At 38.8% G+C, this 23,940-nt stretch overlaps 2 protein-coding genes across 2 annotated transcripts; both read left to right on the top strand.

Annotated features, from left to right (window-relative positions):
- Positions 1 to 599: 599 nt before the first annotated feature.
- On the top strand, positions 600 to 5,936 carry mmachc (metabolism of cobalamin associated C). The gene is made up of 4 exons (XM_079889035.1): positions 600 to 726; positions 1,016 to 1,213; positions 2,699 to 2,851; positions 4,994 to 5,936. Exons 1-4 carry the CDS (start codon positions 619 to 621, stop codon positions 5,333 to 5,335), a joined length of 801 nt encoding a protein of 266 aa, XP_079745161.1. The 5' UTR covers positions 600 to 618; the 3' UTR covers positions 5,336 to 5,936.
- Positions 5,937 to 12,089: 6,153 nt separating this feature from the next.
- Positions 12,090 to 23,934, top strand: leg1.1 (liver-enriched gene 1, tandem duplicate 1). Its single transcript, XM_079887616.1, has 6 exons — positions 12,090 to 12,529; positions 17,960 to 18,052; positions 18,161 to 18,345; positions 19,704 to 19,825; positions 19,961 to 20,199; positions 22,457 to 23,934. Exons 1-6 carry the CDS (start codon positions 12,235 to 12,237, stop codon positions 22,606 to 22,608), a joined length of 1,086 nt encoding a protein of 361 aa, XP_079743742.1. The 5' UTR covers positions 12,090 to 12,234; the 3' UTR covers positions 22,609 to 23,934.
- The last annotated feature ends 6 nt before the right edge of the window (positions 23,935 to 23,940 follow it).

Here is a 23,940-nt window from a genome sequence, read left to right as displayed (position 1 = left end):
GGGGGGGACCTGTCAATCACACGAGATCCACCAATAGCAAACCACAACCATCCAATCAATTCCCCACAGACACAATGTGTATCTTCAGTACAGTAAAACAGGGGTCTCTTACATGCCACGGACCCCACATATGATATTTCTCATGTGAGGGACCCCCATCCTAAAATTTAAAAGGCAGCTATATTTATTTTATGGAAAAAGACTCAATTTATACTGAGGTAAATATGTGTAAATTATTATTTGGAAAATACATTTTAAAAAGTTTATATAGTTCTGTACTGTGTATCATTTATTTGTTTATTTTAATCTATTTTTAATAATTTATTTCATTGCATTTTATTCATTTATTAATATCGATATTTTTTTTTTTGTTATTTATTTATTTATTTTATTCATTAAGTTATACCAAATTCGTATTTTAAATATTTTTTATTTATCTTAATCTCATCAATTATTTATTTTTATTTATTTATTTTAAAACTTTTCCCAGGACCTCTTAGCGCTCTCCTGTGGCCTAAAAAACCCTTCTGTAAAACACATATGGTTCCTCAGAGATTGACGCTTCAGACTCCTGTCCACTATACGGCGCAAATGCACGCCATAAAACACCGTAATATTATGAGAAGAAGAGAAATGGCGATCTCCAGTGAGCGCGTCGTAGAGGATCTTATAGGGACTCTCCGCGAGTCTTTAAAAGCGCACGGTTTTGAAATTTATCCTTTTAAGGTAATATATCCGGCTCCACGAACATAATAAAAACAAACAGGCTCGAAAATGAAAGTATTCGGCGTCTGTATATTATAGTGGTGCATGCATTATAATGCTACGTCTATCCTCGTGAAACTAGTTCTGCTCATGTTTTCATAAGCAGTCACAAGCACCTGTGCACGCACACATAAACATGTTTAGACGTCACTTATGTATACAGCTCTGAATGTGACCACTAAAAGTGTTGAGCTGAGCTCCCAGTTTGTATGTTTGTTACTCATAGGCTCATATTTCTGTTTTCTGGCAGGTTGGCTGGTACAATGCAGTGCTATCTCATGGCCATCACCTCCCTTACCCAGAAGACACTCTGGCTGTGGTGGTCCTGAGCACTCCGGCCATGTTTGAGCGCTCGTTCCTGCCCTTCTTACAGAGCCGGCGCTGTGAGGGCCTCAGGGACCCCATAGATCAGTGCAGCGCACACACCATCTCAGCATGTGTCTCACTGGTATGATGATTCAGTGCAGGACAACAAAGATGATTTACACTGCCTCGGATTTTTCTTCTGGTTCACAATCACATCATAACTTGACTCCTTTTGTGGTTAGATTTCTTTTCTGTTTTTATCTAGAGCAGGAGTTTTCTAACTGGGGTCCGGGGACCCACAGGGTGGAATAGCTTAGATAAAAACAGTGTAATTTTTTTTTATAAATAAATAAAAGATTCAACTAAATTAAATTTGATTAAAATGAAAAATATATCAAACAAATAAATGAACTTTTAAGTAAATCAGGTAGCACTCTGATTCAGCATGCACCAATGCACTTTTCTGTCATAATCATTTAACAAACAAGTATTCATTACCTCAACGAGCTTATTGTTTCTGCCTTAAATTATCACATTGTTTAAATTAAAACATTTTTAGCTAACTGTGATTTGTATATGTACATTTCTGAAATACATAACTTAAGCAGTCACCTCTGATAACTCTAAATTGTAATGTGGAATTTCCTGTAAAGCTGCTTTGAAACGATGTGTATTGTGAAAAGCGCTATACATAATGCATTTGTTAACATTAGTTAATGTATTAACTAACAATGACCAATACATATGTTACTGTGTTTATTAATATTTGTTAATGTTAGTTAATAAAAATACAGGTGTTCATGGTTAGTTCAGAGTGCATTAACTAATGTTAACAAATATAACTTTTGATTTTAATAATGTATTAACAAACAGCATTGAAATTAACATTAAGATTAATAAATGCTGAAGAAGTATTGTTAATTCTTAGTTCATGTAAATTTATTGTAAAGTGTTATTGTAAATCAATAATTAGTTGATTAAAATAAATAAAATTGATTTGAATAAATAATAAATTAATGCATTTGATTTAAATAAATATAATAAACTTTATAAATAAATAACAAGAAGGAAAGGAGTGATTAAACTAAGTAACTAAATAAATAAATATATTAATTAAAATAAAAAAGATTAAAATAAGTAAATGAAATTTGATTTAAATAAAGAATTAATATATTTGATTGCAAAACATTTAACTGTACTACAATTAGTAGAAAAATGCAGTAATGTAATAGAAACTAAATATTTTCCACATTTATAATTACAATTTTCCACAGTATTAATTTGGTCTTTGTACATGAAAATATATATACATTTTAGGGTGGGGGTCCCTCACATGAGGATGATCATATTTTGGGGTCTGTAGCATCTAAAAGTTTGAGTCCTGTTTCCATTATTCGACCATATGTTTTAATCTCTCTCTCTCTCTCTCTCTCTCTCTCTCTCTCTCTCTCTCTCTCTCTCTCTCTCTCTCTCTCTCTCTCTCTCTCTCTCTCTCTCTCTCTCCCTCCCTCTCCCTCTCTCTCTCTCTCTCTCTCTCTCTCTCTCTCTCTCTCTCTCTCTCTCTCTCTCTCTCTCTCTCTCTCTCCCTCCCTCTCTCTCTCTCTCTCTCTCTCTCTCTCTCTCTCAGTGTTTTCCCGATCAGGCTGTGGATGTCAGTTATGATTATGAGATGCTGCCCAGCAGAAGACCCAAGTTTCTCGCACAGACCGCCGCACACATATCAGGAGCAGCGTATTACTACCAGAAATCAGACATCCACAGTCCACCGTGGGCTGATAAGGTCAGCCAGACACTTTCATCATGTTATCACGCTTTTTGATATCAGTCAATTGAAATATTTAACTCTGATTCATCAGACAAACAGAATTATTAGGGCTGTGACAGGCTTATGAAAAAACAACATATTACAACTCCAAGTTTCAAGTAGCATGCAATTTAAAGCATGCTAAGAGTCTCAAAAGCATCCAAAAAGAATATTAAAGTCTGACGCATTGCCGTGACAGTATTCAAGACATCAAGAATCCTTTCACAGGTGTACATCTGCGGTGTCTTGACATTATCCTGACAAAGACTGAAGCAAATCGTGTAAAAATAAGAGGGCGATTTCAAAGAATTTTGAAAGGAACAGATTTCCTGTTGCCAGTAGGTGGCGCTATAACTTTGACTCACAATAGTCGCATCCATGTGATCGGCCTCCTACAACAAACACTCAGCTGAAGTTTCATCAAAAGTCAATTTTTGTCCTAAATTTGTTTCAACGCCACTGCCAATCCGTTTGAGATATCAAAAATGCACTCGCAATTTAGCATCCTTAATGTCTTCATGTTGACTGAGTTTTGTTGCGATCGGATGAATGCCCTTGGAGAAGTACATCAAATTCCAGATAGTATTCCAAAAACCGATAATAGCCAACTTCCTGTTGGGGCTGGCGTGCGACTTATGCGTACGAGTGTGAGAGTTGTCCGGCTGATGAGATCTATAAGTGTATGAGGTTTGGTTACTGTAGGGGTTACAGAGCCCCTCAAATACAACCTTATAAAATGGTCCGCTGTGGAGCCCCACCATGATAAATTGTGTCCGGCCCTGATGGCCAACGATTCCTATGTGTGTGCAAAGTTTCAAGAGTTTTTGAGCGTGTTAAGGAATATAAAAATATTCAAACACGCTAACTACAAGTGTGTACTGAGAGTCTCCATGTCTTCCTGAATCTATCTAGAATCTGTGTGCACTGCAGTTTGTGTCATTGTGTTGCACATAGTCTATATGTGACTATAGTCAGTAGGGCTGGGTAAAAAATATCGATTTCTCGATTTTAATTGATTCTCATTTTTTGCGAAGCGATATCGATTCTTAAATCCCAAGAATCGATTAGTCATCCTGTCTTCAATTGATGAATGAATGGAACATTGTAGCGCATCCCATCCAATAAATCGCTATAATCTTTGTGCTTTGTTATTATTGATATGAAACAAAGTCTCAGATTTCAAATTACGTCCATTTTCTTACGAAATTCAAAAACATAAACACCGTTTTGTCGCTGTGGCGTGAGATCGCTCTGGCTCAGCTCTAGAGAAGCACATGATCTTCTCTTCCGCCTTAATAACACCAGTTACAGCGCGAGATAAACATGAATGAGCTTCTGAAAGTGTGTTAAAAGGTAGAGTACAACTTATCGAAGTCCGTATCATGTGACATGGAATCGCCCAATCAGTGTTTCAACCGTGGAAAGACGTCAGTAAACAATGTCATGTAACGTCACATTTACCTCAGAAAAAACATATCCAGTGACCATAAACTCGTTAGTCAGCGAGAAAAGTTAACTCTAGAGAGGAGCATTTTGTTAAATATATGCACCATATTATATATTCATTATCATTTTTAATGTTCTTCAATATTTAATGCATGTTTGAATAAATCTGGAAAGTTTTTTATGACAGCCATCATTTAAAATTTTATATAATTTCATATAACTTTATTATTATAAAAATAAATAAAAGTGTATTTTAAGTGTTTGTATACAAATCAGTTCATTTGTACCTTCAGTATTACAGTAGGCTAATGAAGCCTATAGGCTACAACTGACTCCCATAGTTTACAGTAATAGTTAAGAGATTTGTTTTCCTTGAGAAAATTTGCAATGTATTGTACCTGATAGCCCAAATAATTGATATTGAATTGAATCGAATCGTAATCGAATCGAATTGCAAGCTTGTGAATCGAAATCGAATCGAATTGTGAAATTTGTGTCAATACCCAGCCCTAATAGTCACCCCCTAACCCTAACAATTATCATGCAAGCTTATTTGTGTTGAACAGCTGTCCCTGCCACAAGATCTTTCAGTGGCCCGTCTCGTCTATGCTAATGTGGAATGGAAAGATATTGTCTGCTGTTCCTGAAAGTGTTTCTCCTTATTCTACACAGAAGATGTTTGGAGTCTGCATACACCCCAAGCTGGGTGGCTGGTTTGCTATACGAGCCCTGCTGGTCTTCAAGGATGTGCGAGTGGGAGCGGATCTCCAGCAGAAAGATCCTCCAGACTGTGTGCGCTCACAGGAGGACCGGATCGACCTGCTGGAGAGGTTTAACTTCCGCTGGCAGGACGGGAGCTATAGAGACATTGTGCCCGTGGAGGAGAGGTACTCCGATCAGCAGAGAGAGTATTTCACGACTCCTCCAGGCCAGCGGGTGGAGCTGCTCAGACGGTGGGGCTTTCTGGCGGAGACGGACACTGAGAGGCAGAGCTCCACAAACAAACAGGGCTGATTACACACTTTCATAGCTGTTTTCCCAAAGATGTGCAAAAGGCAATTCAGACTTTTTTTCTTGCAGTTTCAAGTTTATATCTCACAATTCGGCCTAGTTTGTATTTGCAAATTTTTTTTATCACAATAGTCAAAATTGTGAAATAACTCGCAATTACATTTTTATGTATTATTTCATAGCGGAAACAAACTTCCATATGGTTATTTCGAATTGCATTCAATGTATTACGATACTGTGAACATGAACATTCTACAAGTGTCTCACTGTAATCGCTATTCCACTGCAGAGAAAATGTATGAAAATTTATAAATAATCAATTATTTTTTTAATTTAATAAAACAAAGAGAATTATGGGTGAGTATTCTGTCATGGGAAAGTACACCATCCAGCTTTCAAGAGGCCTTTTTAAATATTTTAATTATTTTATATATTACCACTAGAGGGCACTCCACCCCAGACTATTGCCACTCAGCATTGGCCTTCATTTCCCATCATCCTCTGCCGGTTTCATTATCACTGATTGTCCACAGATGCTTCTGTTTGCTCTTTCTATAAAAGCCTGGGTCACTCAGTCTGTTATTCTGCAATGCTGAGCCATTGTATCTTGTTTCTCCCTTGTCTTTTTTTCATTGTTACAGAACAGTTGCAATTTTTAACTTAAAATAATATATAGGTAAAACAAGTTAAAATCAAAACTTCAAGACCGTTATTACATATTTTGCAGTTTGACTTAATAATTTGAACTTACTATTTATATGTCTTGTTTTGTAAAAGCAATGGGCAATCCAGTGCCATTCTGTATTGCAGTGATGGGCAATCAATTAATGGATTTAAAATGCATAATTACTTTTGAGTATTTAGAAATTTTGCTGGACAGAAAATAATCAGATGGATCAAGTACTTTGAGAAATTGTATTTTGTGTATTTAAAATGCATAGATATGTAAGTATGTCAGAGTATTCTTGAATAAGAAAATAACTTTAATAATCAGACTTAATAGGACTACTAAATATAGTCTATCACATTTGTTGTTTTGTTTTAGATGCAAGTAATTTACATGACACATTATGTTGTGTCCAGTGCTCTCGCTGTGAACTCATGACCAGTAACCCAAAGAAAGAAGCCGTATGATCTTTCCCAGATCCGGCCCACATCTGGGACGACGATATGTTGCTGTCTGGGTTCTTTTTCAGAAAGGAAACGTTAACAAGAAACATCCTGCTCATGCTTGGCCATATAATGGCAGTGAACAGTGACCAGCTTCAAGCTTTAAAAAAGGATGCAAAAGCTTCACAGAAGGAGCCGTGCTTCTCAAAGCCGTCCTGGAGCCTCGTCACTGCACATTCTCCCTCGGATCTTGCCGTCTTGAAAAAAAGAGAAAACAGAGTATGGAAGAGACTATTGCCTCTATTCAGTTTTCTAAAACCTAAAATTAATATTTATAATAATGATTAATTCAAGCAAAGTGTTTTCATGGCAGGTTTACTGATTATCAGACATGACTGTACTTTGCTGTTTAGTGATAGTGCAACTGCAACATCAAAACACATTTACAGTATCAAACTTATGCTGAACTGCTCGGAGATGCAAAGGCTGAGAATCCAAACGCGGTAGTTTATTAAAGAGTAATCCAAACAGGCAAAAGGTCCAAACTGATACCATGGCAGGAACTCAGGTAAACATGGTTAATCTAAGAGATAGCCGAACTGGAGAAAACTGGAAAACAGGCAACAGGGTCAAAAACATGGACCAGATACTCAGTCTGGGCAGTGAGTTCTGGGAAATGTAGTCCATGTTGTATTGGCAATGGACTAGGTGGATATCAAAGGCACTCCAGCTGGTGATCGTGACAGTCAGAGGGGAAGATATGCAGGGTATAAAGTGTTTTAGGTTTCTTCTAATCATATAAGCACATGTTATCACTTTAAGGGAGGGGGGGAGGGGGGGTACAGAGAAAATAAATTACAGATGACTGATGACTGTAGGCTACTCTATGCCAAATATAATGCTGTAAGAACCATTTATGTTAAATATGGTCTGAAAAATCTACAGAGAGGATTACAAATTTGAGTATGGAATTTTGCATTCCATTAGCCAAGTTATTGGGACATCAAATATGTAATAGTGTAGTAATATACACTCACCTAAAGGATTATTAGGAACACCTGTTCAATTTCTCATTAATGCAATTATCTAATCAACCAATCACATGGCAGTTGCTTCAATGCATTTAGGGGTGTGGTCCTGGTCAAGACAATCTCCTGAACTCCAAACTGAATGTCAGAACGGGAAAGAAAGGTGATTTAAGCAATTTTGAGCGTGGCATGGTTGTTGGTGCCAGACGGGCCGGTCTGAGTATTTCACAATCTGCTCAGTTACTGGGATTTTCACGCACAACCATTTCTAGGGTTTACAAAGAATGGTGTGAAAAGGGAAAAACATCCAGTATGCGGCAGTCCTGTGGGCGAAAATGCCTTGTTGATGCTAGAGGTCAGAGGAGAATGGGCCGACTGATTCAAGCTGATAGAAGAGCAACTTTGACTGAAATAACCACTCGTTACAACCGAGGTATGCAGCAAAGCATTTGTGAAGCCAGAACACGCACAACCTTGAGGTGGATGGGCTACAACAGCAGAAGACCCCACCGGGTACCTCTCATCTCCACTACAAATAGGAAAAAGAGGCTACAATTTGCACGAGCTCACCAAAATTGGACAGTTGAAGACTGGAAAAATGTTGCCTGGTCTGATGAGTCTCGATTTCTGTTGAGACATTCAGATGGTAGAGTCAGAATTTGGCGTAAACAGAATGAGAACATGGATCCATCATGCCTTGTTACCACTGTGCAGGCTGGTGGTGGTGGTGTAATGGTGTGGGGGATGTTTTCTTGGCACACTTTAGGCCTCTTAGTGCCAATTGGGCATCGTTTAAATGCCACGGCCTACCTGAGCATTGTTTCTGACCATGTCCATCCCTTTATGACCACCATGTACCCATCCTCTGATGGCTACTTCCAGCAGGATAATGCACCATGTCACAAAGCTCGAATCATTTCAAATTGGTTTCTTGAACATGACAATGAGTTCACTGTACTAAAATGGCCCCCACAGTCACCAGATCTCAACCCAATAGAGCATCTTTGGGATGTGGTGGAACGGGAGCTTCGTGCCCTGGATGTGCATCCCACAAATCTCCATCAACTGCAAGATGCTATCCTATCAATATGGGCCAACATTTCTAAAGAATGCTTTCAGCACCTTGTTGAATCAATGCCACGTAGAATTAAGGCAGTTCTGAAGGCGAAAGGGGGTCAAACACAGTATTAGTATGGTGTTCCTAATAATCCTTTAGGTGAGTGTACAGTTACAGTATATGTATAATTCTATTACATTTGTATTTCAAGAGGAATGTTTTTACAGGATGACTTTGCTTTTATAAGTACCATTATTAGTTATTGATTTCCCCCTAGTGTTTAATCTTTTAGTTCACACAGAAGAGCACAGTATTAGGAACACCAAGGTGATAGGTTTGATTCCCATGCAAGAATGTATATCTATTTACAAAACTGGTAAATGTATATACCTTGAAGTATCTTTGGATAAGAGCATTTGTCAAATGCAAATATTATAGTGATTTTTCTATGCAACCATGTGAATCCCTCACTTATAATGTTATTTTTGCTACAAAGGGGTCACAAACTGCATTTTTTTTAATTCAATAATGTTCTCTGAAGTCCACTCATAATGTTATCACGATTTTCACATCAAAAAGCATCCTAATTTAGAAGTGATGAGCTATTTTCTGTCTTTCAAACACTCAGTTTTGATGGATGTGTCTGATTCAAGACTTGGAAGTAAACGCCCTCTGCTATGTTTGTTAAAATCATTTTCAACGTCCTCGCAATCATGTGTGGAATTGTTTTGAAAACTTCAGAAATTGATAAATACCTCATTACATTGTCGTCCTTAAATTCGATGAAGTGAAAAACACACATTGTCATTCCCAGTGTCGTTTTAAATCACGTTGTAATAGTGGAGCGGCTAAGTGATATAATCGTTCAGTTTATGATACAAGCGTGAAAATTGGCATGAGCAGTCTCCATGGGTCACTTGACAAGAAAATTGTCCGAGCCACTTGAAATTTCAAGATTTTTCATTTTTCAAGATGGCCGACACCTTAGTGGAGCAGTTAAGTGATATAGTGGTTTATTTGGTGATACAAGCATGAAAATTGGCATGAACAGTCTCTGTGGGTCACTTGACAATAAGCCACCTACAGCTACTTGAAATTTCAAGAAGGTGGCCATTTTTCAAGATGGCCACCACCTTAGTGGAGCAATTAGGTTCATGGCAATTTTCATGCTTGTATCACCAACTAAATGATTTCTTAAGCCTAATTGCTCCACTAAGGTGGTGGCCATCTTGAAAAATGGCCGCCATCTTGAAATTTCAAGTAGCTGTAGGTGGCTTATTGTCAAGTGACCCACAGAGACTGCTCATGCCAATTTTCATGCTTGTATCACCAAATAAACCACTATATCACTTAACTGCTCCACTAAGGTGTCGGCCATCTTGAAAAATTGCCGCCATCTTGAAATTTCAAGTGGCTCGGACAATTTTCTTGTCAAGTGACCCATGGAGACTGCTCATGCCAATTTTCACGCTTGTATCATAAACTGAACGATTCTGCCAAACATAAGCACTTAGCCGCTCCACTATAATGTTTTACTGATGATATAACAGAAGATGTTTCTCACTGAAGTTTTATTCAAGATTACAGCGAATGGCTTTGATAAAAACAATTACAAAAGCAGTGTTCTCTACGTGCTTTCTTCCGTATCCGGGAATCCCCCGCATCAACCCCATAAATGCCGAAGTAAAGAAAACTCATTACAGCATGTCTCTCTCATATCAGTGGGTGGGGCTAAAGAGGCAATGATGTAGAAGTAGGCGTTGATCTTCTGCAGAGGCGGTCTTTCGTCGTCATAATGTGACAAAATCCAAAACGAGTCGTTTGGGCAGCTTGGTTTCAGTAAAAGCTTTCAGTTTTGGACTAACAATGAAGTTCTGAAACTTACAGGATATTTTTAAAGTAAAATGACAATTAGTGTACATTATAAATTGTTTATGCTCAGTAAGTGCATGATTAAATATTAATGCCATTTTTTTCCTTGCACAAATATTGCAATAGTGCACATTGGTGACAAACTGAATTCTGAAATGTCCAAATAAAATATCAAAATATGACATTATTTTGGAGCTATGAAAATACAGTAGTCCAACCCCAGACCTAATCCTATTAACACAGGGATAGGCAACTTCAGTCCTGGAGGGCCACTGTCCTGCAGAGTTTAGCGTCAGCCCTGATAAAAACTCACCTGCCTGTATCTATCTAGTAATCCTGAAAACACTGATTGCCTTGTTCAGGTGTGTTTAATTAGGGTTGGAGCTAAACTCTGCAGGACAGTGGCCCTCCAGGACCGGAGTTGCCTATCCCTGTAACATACAATCATAACTTGGCATCAATGTCATTTCATGCAATGACAAGGTAATAAAGGATCAGTTTTCCCATCTACAGGATCAAACTACACAGGAAACAGGTTCTACATGAAAGCAGAACTTAAGTCAAGATTTTGGATTTCTTTCCAGGCTCACATATCTAGTGGAAGAAACTGACTGCTACAGTAGTGAGGTATTGTCAATGTCCCTTTACCTCTAAAGGTTATTTATTTAAAAAAAAAAAAAAAAATATATATATATATATATATATATAGGCCTATATATATATATATATATATATATATATATATATATATATATATTCATGTGTTTCAGTGCATTTAAATACGAATGCACTGAATACAAGGTGATATGTTGTCCGTTTTCAACAGACATAAAATGTTTGTATTGGTTCTGACCAAATGCTCAAAGTTTTAACGATAGACAGAAGAGAGCAAAGGTTGCAAAAGTTATTTTTAGAACCTCTCAATACAACATGAACCCATAAATGTTTGGTTGACCTCAGTGAAACCGTTATGTCACATGCGTACTCTGGTTAGATGTGCTACATGACACTATGACCATATCGCATCAAGTTAAACATTACACAAGTTGCTCACTGCTTTCAAGAAATACATTATGTCAGACATAGATTTTGTTTTCCTGTAAACAAGATATGACAGTTACATTATATAATAGTATTGTATTGTATTTACCCCAAATATTAGGGCCATCCCAGAAAGCAACATAGTGTCGGCCCAGATCTGGTGCTGGTGGAATCCACATGTACTGTGACCCCGGATCTGGGCCGACACTATGTTGCTGTCTGGGATGGGTTTGATTCAAAGGGAATGCATTGATAAAATGTGGAATTCAATGTTAGTCTTTTTGGATAAAATGAGTGTAAATATGTAATACTTAACCGAATAATGTACATACATAACCCAATTTTCTAAGCGTGTACAGCAGGGGTGTCAAATTCAAACTCAGTAAACTGAGGGTTGTGAATAAAATCAGGGGCCGGACATATATTTAGAGGATTTTTCATTTATTGAAATATAAGTGTATTAGTAACTTTTTTTTTTTTTTTAAACGACTCAATTCATGTTTCGTTTCGAAATGCCTTCTTAGATTATATTCTTTGAAAACCGCGAGTGACTCCTGACATATGAGACACATTGGCTTTTCTTTGTATTCACAGAGAAAATTGAGCATAAAATGTTTGTGTTCGTCAAATTGTAAAATGTGTACAAAATGTCTCTACTTGTATGCATCAATCCCCACCCACACACTCATTTGGTCCTGTCTCCTTTTGGGACCAAAGTCCTTTGTTTGCTCTTAGATTTAAGCCCCTGTACTGACCACTGGACTTCGGTAGTCTAGCTGTATCTTCAACTAAATATGGATCTCATCAAAGCGGCGGGTGCTGTGCTGGTGTTGGCTGTGCTCAGCCAGGCTGCGGTAGTGACTGAGAATGGACTTCCTATTCTGTGGGAGAAGGCCCCGAGCGAGCTCTCCCAGCTGCCCACAGTCGACGGGGTGATCCAGATAAACCCGTGGGACTACTTGCAGAGGATGGCTTTGTACAAGATGCTGATCAACTCTACGGATCCCTACATGAGCTCCATGGGCCCTGGAGAAAAGGAGAGTCCTCTGTGGAGTCTTCCTCTGCAGCTGGGCTGGAAACTCAAATCAGGTATGATCTAAAACATCTTTAAATATGGTTTAATTCCGAAAGGTTTCTGTGATATGGGATCACTAGCTCTGTATAAAAAGTATTATATTGTGGATGTGTGGATTAAAGTTTATGTGAAAAAATGCAGCCCGTTCTCATCCCAAAGGCGTCATATACTGACGCTTTTGACATTTCGTCTACATCGAACGCACATGGCACCCTTTAGCGTCAATATGAGACGCAGATAGATATGGGCCAGAAGGCGCCTCCTAGCGGTCTAACCCTAACCCTACCCCAGACCTAAACCTACCCATAACCGAACAAAGCTCTGTGCGTGTCATATTAGCCGCTTTCCGACCAAGTAGTTCTAGGAACTTAGTTCTAGGAACTGTCCACTTCTAAACAGTTCTAGGAACTACTCTTCCTCAAACTCGGTTTTGCTGTTTGCGTTCGCACTGGCCCAGTGGCCATAGGAACTGATAGGAGGGGTAAGAGAGTGACACAAGCACGGCGACTTTTATTTTGACGGCGCGACGGACCTTTATTTTGGCGGCGCTGAGAACGCCAGAGCAAACAATGCTCGCATTCTCTGTGTTTATTAGTTAGCGATCTGTCTAACAGTACTGTTTAATATCTTATTAGATAGAACTGTTATAGAAAGTAGACATTATATGAAAAAGGTTATTAGCCTATGCCGTGTGGTTGATGTCCTGTGTTGCTAGCTGAGCAGAAATACATAATCATGTTTGACTTGGTCCCCTCAGTTGCGTTGGATTTTCTCTTCAGCATAAAGGTTTAGAGACCCATCTATCACTGTTTTCCATGTTTGTATAGTTAGTTTCTGGAGTAAATATATAGGCTATAATCTGTGTGTTTACATTCTAGCTGTTTTAAAAATGGCGGGTGCTGGTGTTCCGCGTGCGTTCGGTCAATCAACGTACACTAACGTCACGGATAGTTCCTATAGTGCTGGTTTAGACCCTACTCTGAAGTAGGACCTAAATTAGTTCCTACAAATGGAGTTCCTAGAACTGAAATCGTTCCTAGTTCCTGCGGTGCGAACACGCCGACATCCGGGTACTTTAGCCAATAGTTCTAGGAACTGTGAAAAGGTTCCTCCGGTCGGAAAGCGGCTATTGACGCTAAAGGGTGCCATGTGCGTTCGATGTAGACGAAATGTCAAAAGCGTCAGTATATGACGCCCTAGGATGAGAATGCGTTGAAAAATGACACATGCATGTAAATATGAATACATACACTATATCAGGGGTACACTCGGCCCTGGAGGGCCACTGTCCTGCAGAGTTTACCTACAGTTTGCCTCAACACTCCTGCCTGGAAGTTTCTAGTACGCCTAGCAAGAGCTTGATTAGCTGTTTCAAGTGTTTAATTGGGGTTGAAGCTAAACTCTGCAGGATAGTGGCCCTCCAGGAGTAGGATCGGACACTATATGGACAAAAGTATTGGGACACAGATTTTGATTTAATCTGTTTGATTTAATTGATTTAATATCAGATCCCTGACCTCAACCTCATCCAACACATCTGAGTTCAGTTTAGTTTAGTTCATTTCTTAAGCACATTTAATGACAGCAACAAGGCTGACCAAAGTGCTGCACAATACAAAACAAAAGACCATAAGATAACAGATAAAAGGAAACAGAGAAGAACAAAATAAGACATTACAATGTATTAAAGGGGTGGTTGAATATGATTTCACTTTTCTAACTTTAGTTAGTGTGTAATGTTGCTGTTTGAGCATAAACAACATCTGCAAAGTTACAACGCTCAAAGTTCAAAGCAAAGGGAGATATTTGCTTTTTAAAAAAATAGCTTTTTAAGGACTACAACAAACGGCTGGTAGAGACTACACCACATTCCTCCCGGGTTAGTGACATCATGAACCCTAAAATTTACATAAACCCCGCCCCCTGAACACGATTTATAGATTATCAAGACAGAATATGCTAATCAATGACTAGAAGATAACTACACATAAGCTACATAAATTCATCAACTAACCATTCGGAAATGTTGTCTACATGTTGTCACTTCTTCTTGATTCTCTCCATCATTGTCTGACTCCGGTTTGAACATAAAAGGCTAATAGTTTTTTGAAATTTTCAGTGCATGTGTGTGTGAGGTAAAAGCTGTTGAAGCTAGGGGTGTGACGGTTAGCATATAACCGTGAGACCGACGGTTATAGTTGAACACCGTCATTACAACTCTATAACCGCCAAAACCATGTTATTAAAATATTTTTTACAAACATTTTTTATCATAGAGAATGTTTAAATACTAATTAAAAACAATTGTTAACAGTCTGTGTTATTAATGGTCTACGTCGTTTTCAACTGTATTTGATTCTTTGCCAAGCGACCGCCAATCATTTGAGATAGAAATAAAAGCTATAGTGATGTGCCATCATTATGAGATTTATTAAACAAATGAAAAACATTTGCAATAATAAACATTAACAATGAACATTTGCAATCGGGAGACATGATTTTTACCACTTAATGAAGTTTTGTTTTGTAAATCGTCAGACATGATTTTTACCACTTCATTAAGTTTTGCTTTGTAGAAAGCGTTTCTTTAAAGCGAATTTCGTTTTGTACAAATTGTATCTTAATTTTAATAAATGTTTCATAAACCAATTGCATGTATTTAATAAATAAAAAGCAAATATAGGAGACAATATAACCGTGACATTGAGGCTCCGATGCGCCGCGTTCACTTGCATTGCATTGTGAAGTTGAACTAGAGCGCATCTCATCGTAAATGAATGAAACTCAGCGTAGGCCTATGCCTCATACATTAGCATTAAATATCTTTGCTGCATCCTTTCTAGAACAGACAAAGGCTTTATTGCGGCTTGCATCAGCAGAGCATTGCATCGCCCATAGACCGCAAAACAATCAGCGGATGGCGGGCGGGTGCGGCTTTGAAATCTGGTCAAAAAACGTTGGTGCGGATGATGATGAGTTTTGTGATGCGGTTGCGGATGAACTAATACCCCCATCCGCGTATCTCTATTGATAACAACATTGAACACTACACAAATATTAATTTTATTCAAACTAAGTTGTCCTGTAACAGACGAACATCACGAACGTCGCAAACCCCCCTCACCCCCGACGACGACGACGGTTATGTTACGAACCGTCACATTTGACTCACGTCATAACCGTCATCACCAATTCTGAAACCGGCATACCCCTAGTTGAAGCTCCGCCCCCTGTGCTGGGAGCTGCAGCTCATTTGCATTTAAAGAGACAGACACAAAAACTGAGCGTTTTTGCTCACCCTCAAAAAGTGACAACTTTCACATGCTATAAAAAAATATCTGTGGGGTATTTTGAGCTAAAACTTCACATACACACTCTGGGGACATCAGAGACTTATTTTACATCTTGTGAAAAAGGGCATTATAGCACCCCTTTCAAAGCCAATGAAAAGAGCTATGTTTTAAGACTAGATTTGAATGCAGATAAAGTAAAAGCAGCCCTAATGCAGTTTGTAAGGCTGTTCCATAAAGTGGGACCAGCCACAGAAAAACCTCTATCACCCCGACACTTTAAGCGAGTTCTTGGAATTTGTAGTAAGTTTTGATCTTCAGACCTTAGGCTTCGTTTGATTACGTAAAGATTTATAGAAACTTTAAGATTTTTAAACTCAATTCTATAATTAACTGGCAACCAATGTATATCTTTCAGAAGGCGAATGACGTACGTACATTTTTTCCATCCTTTCAGAAAGCATGCAGCTGCACTTTGAACCACTTGTAAACAATAAATTTGAGACTTAGATATAAAGACTTTTGAGACTCCATCATGGTAGATGGAGTTGCAATAATCCAGCGGATAGAAACGACTTAGTTTTAGCAAGCAAGCGGAGATGAAAGAAACTAGAACCAATCACAGCGCTAATATGTTTATTAAAGGGGTGGTATAATGCTCTTTTCACAAGATGTAAAATAACTCTTTGATGTCCCCAGAGTGTGTATATGAAGTTTTAGCTCAAAATACCCCACAGATATTTTTATATAGCATGTTAAAATTGTCACTTTTTAAGGGTGAGCAAAAATGCACCGTTTTTGTGTCTGTCCCTTTAAATACAAATGAGCAGCTGCTCAAAAATCGACTAAAAATTACGTTAGGAAAAGAAAAAACGTTAAATTAATTAGCTGTGCACTGTGCGCAGTAATTGGTAGCCTTGTTGTCCGCCTAAATGAATTATAAATAAACATAAAAAACTAGTAGGCTATTTGCAGTATATTAAATCGTTTTTGACCTAATTATTTTGCACTGAAATTAGTCTGACACGAGTCTGTCGGCTCTGACAGCGTTGCATCACGTGCACCTGCCCAATATCAATATCAACTATGTTGTCAACTAGTGATATCACAAGAACTTTTGAGGAATATGCAACATAATTTAGACAGTTGTTTTTGTCATATGTATTATAATAACTGACAGACACTATCATTTCAGCTGCTCTGTGCAGCTCGCACAGAGCGAGCCTGAACATAGGAGCTCAAGTTTCGCGGCTGAGACACGAATAGACTATTAACTTAAAGCTTTTACTCTTAAACACAAAAGGCACGTCCACTTTAATAAAATAATAATATTTATTAAACAAACCAGATCAAGTAATAATATTCAGCAAACCTTCTAGTTGACTACTTTCTTCAATCTTTCTTCAATCTTCTCCGGTGGTTTGGGCTAATCCAAAAGACGTGAAAACAAGGGGGGTATTCTGAAGACAGACTGTTACCTGTGAAACAGGGGTGCTCTGAAAACACCCCCATTAGCAATTAGTGCTTTCCATCTGATGAAAATGAACGCGGCAAAACTAATGAAATGAACGCGGCAAAAAATCGACCAATCAGAATTTTGGTCGAGCCAGAACGTATCGACCAAATAATCGATTAATCGACTGGGAGATTACAGCCCTATTGAATTTGAGCATCGTGACTTGGCAGATGTTGTTTATGCTCAAACAGCAACATTACACACTAACTAAAGTTAGAAAAGTGAAATCATAATCAACCACCCCTTTAAACTTAAGAGAATTGAACTAGAACGGAGATTGCAAGCCAGGCCTTCTCATCCAACATCAGTGCCTGAACTCACAAATGCTCGACTGGACGAATTGGCAAAAATTCTCACAAAAACACTCCGAAATCTTGTGGAAATCCTTCCTAGAAGTGGAAGCTGTTATAGTGGCAAAGGGGGCACCAACTCCATATTAATGTCTACGTATTAAGAATGTGATGTCATTAAAGTCCCTGTTGGTGTAATTGGTCCCAATACTTTTGTCCATATAGTGTATGTACTTGTGCTAATGAAATGTATGTGAGTCAGGAAATTCAGCTCAGTACAGTATGTTAGCACACTAATTTAACAAAGGGATGCTTTGGTTGTCGCTAAAGTTTCACTTTACATCGTAGGCCGTTTGACTGACCCAAGCCCTGGCAGTACTAGCACTTGTGGATTGGAAAGTTCAGAACCGGTTTGCATCTCTCCTCAGAGCTGGTATGCATGTAAGTGCAGCTCTACATTTGCACCACTAGATGGACATAAAGTCAAAGCTATACCTTTTCTAAATCCCGTCCTGTATTTTCTCATTTTGTCCCTTGCACTCTCTGCAGGTGTGAACTACTATATGTCTGTGCTTCCATTCCTGGCAGCAGTTCAGACAGGTGTGGTTGGGAAGGGGGAGGTTCAGATACAGATCCAGGTCCCAGCGGAGGTGGCTCCTGATTACTGCTCCAGCTACACAGACTGCTCCACCAAACACCCCGATGCCATGTCCAAATGGCAAACATTTTTCCAGGTGTCATTGTTCAGCTCCTGTTACTTTCTCTCTGGATGCACATAAACATTCACATTCGCGCATTCAGCATATGCTTTTTTTCCAAAGTGACTCACAAATGTGACCCTGGATCACAAAACCAGTCACAAGAAGCACGGGTATATTTGTAGCAAGAGCCAACAATACATTGTATGGGTCAAAATTTATTGAGAATATAAGCAGAAGAGATGACACTGTACATGACGACTGCTACCGTAACAAACACCACAAACTAAACACAATACAATGTCAAGCAATAACAGCAATTATCATGCATGCACACATGGGATATTAGTAGTTTAAAGGGGGGGTGAAATGCTATTTCATGCATAATGAGTTTTTTACACTGTTAAAGAGTTGGATTCCCATGCTAAACATGGACAAAGTTTTAAAAATTAAATTGTACGTTTGAAGGAGTATTTCTGTGCCAAAAATTGTCCTTCCGGTTTGTCACAAGTTTCGGAAAGTTTTTTTCGAGTATGGGTCTGCGTGACGTCAGCTAGGGCGGAATTTCCTTATATGGGTCCTAAGGGCACTTCTCCCGGAAAGCCGCGGGCGCGCGCGCACTCGTAGACCAGAGAGAGAAGAGAGCGAAAGCAGTACCTCATCAAAGCGCTCTGCTCGGCTTTTGGGAAGTCAATGTCACCAAATAAGTGGGTTTTTGGTTGCCAGGGCAAGACAACCCTGCACAGATTCCCAAAGAACCCAGCGTTAAGGGACCAGTGGATGGAGTTTGTTTATTCGAAGCATCAAGGGAGTTGTGTAAGACTGTTTGTTCCCTGCATTTCGAGGATGATTGTTTCATAAACAAAGCCCAGATCGACGGATTTGCAGATCGTCTAATGCTTAAGGATCGAGCAGTCGCAATGATAAAGGTTCGCGGTCGCAGGCGGTGAGTAAAACTGCTTCAAATGTCTCTGTGTGTTGTTGTTAGCTCGGCGCGTTAGCACAGCTTTAGCTTCGCCCACACGGCCCGCCTCCAGCCGCTCGTTTTTTTCCGGAAAGACTCGGTACAGCCTATCTTTCTTTTATAAATATAATAAAACTAAAGACTTTTTGGAGATATGAAGGATGCAATACTACTCTATAGGTACTCAAGATTAACAGGAGATTGAGTGAAAATGAGCATTTCACCGCCCCTTTAAGAAGCACCGCATCTATACGTAGTGGGGGCCAAACGTCTGTGACCACATTGTTATGACAACAAATGAAAAACCATTTAAAGTAACTGGAAGTAAGCAAATTTGTGACAGTGCCCACGTTAAGGTCTTCGTACGAAAGGTTGTTGAGACTTGTAAGCTCAAGCACTAACCGCTGCTCTTTTCTGTGTTTCTCTGTAGTCTCTGAAGCAGATCAGTGAATCTGAGGACACAGATTTTTACAAGAAGGATCAGATTCTGGGACTGATGTGGGCAGCAGAGGAGGAGTCTCTACTGACCGCATACACTGCCTGCAGTGAAAGGTCCATATATGCATCATAACACATTCAAACATCTAACATCATGCCATTTCCCTAAACCAATGTGTTGATACTCTTCGGCAGGGGCCTTCTGTTTTAACGAAACCTGTTTTAAGGCTTCTTTTATCATTGCTGTAGGCAGAAGTTGTACTCCTCTCCCGAGGTTCGGTTTGGACAGAGCTGGCTCCGCTCGGCAGCGTATGTAGCAGCTGCTCATTTCCACGCCAACATCGAGAGGTCAGAGAAGTTCATGGCTCCCTTGCCAAGCCGGGTTCTGCAGGAGTCCGACAGCCCGCCCAACATCGCCGATCTCAGCGCAGAGGAGAACCACACACTCTACATTTTCAGCTGGATGAACAGTGTGAATCAACTGCTTGGTAAGAATATCAGAGGGATGGAGAGAGGTTGTACAGCAGGAGTCCAAACGTCTGAGACCACTAGGGAAATTTAAATACTTTTCTGTTCTATCCTATCAAACATCGACATGGAATGAGGATGAGTAAATCATACCAGAGTTTTCATTTTTGGGCGAATTAAAACCTGATCATGTTCTCCAACATGATCCAAAGAGCATCAGGGTTATTATTGTTAACTAAAACTACTAAAAACATCTCTGTTAATTGAAATAAAACATAAATATCAGTTGAAGCACTAAAATTATTAACTGTAAATAAATAAAAACTAAAACTGAAATGAAAATAAAAAAGTAGTTAAAAAAAGTAACAAAATGTCAAAAGCACATGACAAAATGACTAATAATTCAACAAAAATTAACATGAAAACTAAAAATATAAGCTAGTTCAAAATATTAATAAAACACTAAAATAACAGTGGTTTCAATGGAATAAGAAAATCTGACTCTCTTGTTAGGGGATTTACAGTCAAAGACCCAGAAGCAGATATAATGAATGAAGACCCGGAGTCAAGTGTGCAGTCAATTGAAGACGAGAGTCAGAATTATAATAAATGAAAGAAAAGATTTACTGAAGATAGTTTGCAGTTTCATCAGCAGAAGTCAGTTTCAAGACTCACTCACACAGGAGATCGTAGGCCGCCCCGCTTACAGTTACAAAGATCACAGCAGTGATACCCTTCACCACACACACACACACACACACACACACACACACACACACACACACACACACACACACACACACACACACACACACACACACACACACACACACACACACACACACACACACACACACACACACACACACACACACACACACACACACACACACACACACACACACACACACACACACACACACACACACACACACACACAGCAGTTATACCCTTCACCAAGCTGTAAGCTACGTCCTTGATCAGGTTGAATGATTATCATTGGCTAAGAAAATATATAAACATAATTTTCCACACACATACAGATAGACTGAAGCATATCTCCGTCGATTAGACCCTGAACTTAGGCACGTCACCTTCCACCCTCCAATCTGCGTCTCTAGTCGCCAACATGTCAAAGAAAACAAGTCAGTCTCTAATAATGCCACTTGTTCCTTACTCTGAAACCAAGAAGACTAACACACACACAGACACACAGCTTCTTCAAGGTTGGATTTGGCCAGGCTCTAACTATAAACTGGAGAGTCGTCTCAAAACATCAAGATAATGCGTTCTTTCTCTCAAGGAGAGGACACTTTTAATATAACACAGTTCTCAAGGAAAGGACACTTTAGTCTAACTGGAAAGTAAGGCTTTAACAAAGAAATGGTCCCTTAAACTATAGACTTCAATGCCCCCCTGTGACCATAGTTGTCAGAGTACCATAGAAAAGCAGATGGATGTATTGACACATGTTAAAGAAGTCCATAATTCATTTCTGGAAGCTGGGCTAAATGAGCAAGCACTGTTACTGCATTCCTGGCATTTAATAATAATATAATAATACATTTTATTTATTTGGCGCCTTTCTGGACACTCAAGGTCGCCTTTTAAGCCAGACCCTCAGTCACCTCTCAGATAGTTCATACAGACTAGAAAGAATACATGAAAGGACATTTTTGATAATCACACTGGTAACGTCTAGTAAAAAAAAGTCATTCAACTCATTTGATATTTGGAAGGAAAAATATTGATTAATACCTTGATTATAATCACTCATTAGATATACATTGAAGCAGCAGTGGATTCCAGAATCCACCCCTTCACGCTCTACAAAGAGTCACATGATCAGTGTCACTTACATTTGATTAGTCACCTAGAACTAGTTTAGAATCTCCTCTTAAATGTTCATTTTAATGTTTAATTTTGTATTCTAGATGGTCATTGTGGTCTCAGACATTGTGTACATGTGTTTGTGGCTCAATAAAATTGATGGATTAGTAAAAAATCTAAACCATAATTAGATTAGATCATGCAATGTATTTTTTTTTTTTTTTTGGTGAGAAACAATCTCACATGATTTCATGATCCCATGTTGCACAAAGAGTTTCTTGTAGTATAGCATACTTGTTGCAAAATTGAATCGTTACACAACAGTAAAGTGATTACAAGGCTAACTTAAAATTTCTAATATTTTGCAAATATTAACCGATACAACTGAAAACATCTGTGATTAACTCATGAATCCCATCTCAGTGCATTACTTTGCGTTTTGGGCAGGCGGTTCCCTGGTGAGACTCTGGCGTAGTGCTATGTGTTCAGCTCAGGCTCGGGAGAAAGGTCAGGCCCTTCTCCATGACCTCGTCCTCGACCCCAAGTTCCCTGTTAGCGGTCTGATGTCAATCCTGACCGAGATGACCACCAGCTGCTGACATCTCCAACAGATTTAAGAGCTGGGTAAAATCAGATCTGTTTGTTAATCTGCAGGAGTGTGTGCTGTGGCCACAACACATGCGCCATTCACATCTTTAACTAATAAAAAAAGAAGAAATCAAACACTGCTCCTTTCCATCTCATTTATTTAAACCAGACAAAATACACAAAAACATGACAACAATATGTCTATAATGAAAAAAAATACTTTAAATTCTGTGGCTTTATATAACAAGACTGTACACGACTGTACAAGAAACCTGTGATAAATCTAACCTTAGGTTAACAATAATACTAAAACAAATATTCCACTGGCACACATACAAATAAAAAAGTCAGTATGCAGAATGAATGGGCAAATAAAGTACAAATGATGATCCACAGCCCGTTCTCAGTATGTGCAGCTGCAGCCAGGAGAGACACGAGGTTACGCCGGAAACCTCTAAACACCTCACAATAAAAACACTTAATTTCTAACAGCTTTGTTGTCAGTACTGCATTTTTGTCCAATGCCAATTAATTGAATTCCTCATGTCATTGTAATGTAATAACACTATTTGACTGGCACACAAATGTGAGCTCAGGTTAAAACGACTCTCCCTTGAATGCGTTTGGGAGCATGTTTCTCTTGGACAAGCGGCAGCATCAAACGCCATGGAGTGAGAACGGGTTGTGATCCAGTCGCTTGTATACCCACCTTTAAAAAGAGAAATCATTTTCTGTATGATTTTATCAGTATCGTACATCTACAGGCCAAATGGGTTCTTTGTGAATTTTCCAAACATTATTATATTGTCTGACCTGGTATTGAATTTGCTAGGAAGTCCATTGTGAAGACTGACAGCTGTTTGCACTGTTTGTACTGTATATGGAGAAAGACAGACGTTGCTTTAATAATTCAGCCCTAAAACCCTTCTCAGATTTATGAATAGCAATCGCTTTTCTGACATGATCCACACCTAAACTCTTCAGAAGCAATTGCTTTTTAGGAATTAGGTAAATAATGTCCTGTCTGTTATAGGGAGACCATAATTTGACCAAACATAGATGCTTGTGAACTAATGCACTTTAACCTGTTTGCTCGAAGCTTGATATTAATTCCATTAAGAAAAGCATTTCCAAAAATCACAGCGTCAGCATAGTGCACATTTTTACAACGGGATTTGAAAACATTGACCTTCACCTAATAAATTATTTCCATTCCATCATATGTATAGTTAAATGTATAGGTAATGTATAGCGATTATAAAATAAATAAGCCTGGGTCATGTAATTAATGTCATGTGAAATGGCTTTTTCCTTGTGTGTTGCACCATGTCGTGTTTCACTCA

Source organism: Squalius cephalus (assembly GCF_949319135.1).
Source record: "Squalius cephalus genome assembly, chromosome: 12".
Lineage (NCBI taxonomy): Eukaryota > Metazoa > Chordata > Actinopteri > Cypriniformes > Leuciscidae > Squalius > Squalius cephalus.
Note: the sequence above shows the minus strand (reverse complement) of the source record. Positions and strands in the feature narration are given on the sequence as shown.

Coding starts and splice junctions, on each gene's coding strand:
- mmachc (XM_079889035.1), top strand. CDS start 619: ATGAGAAGAAGAGAAATGGCGATCTCCAGTGAGCGCGTCGTAGAGGAT. Junction 727..1,015: donor TTGAAATTTATCCTTTTAAG/GTAATATATCCG, acceptor GTTTTCTGGCAG/GTTGGCTGGTACAATGCAGT. Junction 1,214..2,698: donor TCTCAGCATGTGTCTCACTG/GTATGATGATTC, acceptor TCTCTCTCTCAG/TGTTTTCCCGATCAGGCTGT.
- leg1.1 (XM_079887616.1), top strand. CDS start 12,235: ATGGATCTCATCAAAGCGGCGGGTGCTGTGCTGGTGTTGGCTGTGCTC. Junction 18,053..18,160: donor TCCTCAGAGCTGGTATGCAT/GTAAGTGCAGCT, acceptor CACTCTCTGCAG/GTGTGAACTACTATATGTCT. Junction 18,346..19,703: donor AATGGCAAACATTTTTCCAG/GTGTCATTGTTC, acceptor GTTTCTCTGTAG/TCTCTGAAGCAGATCAGTGA.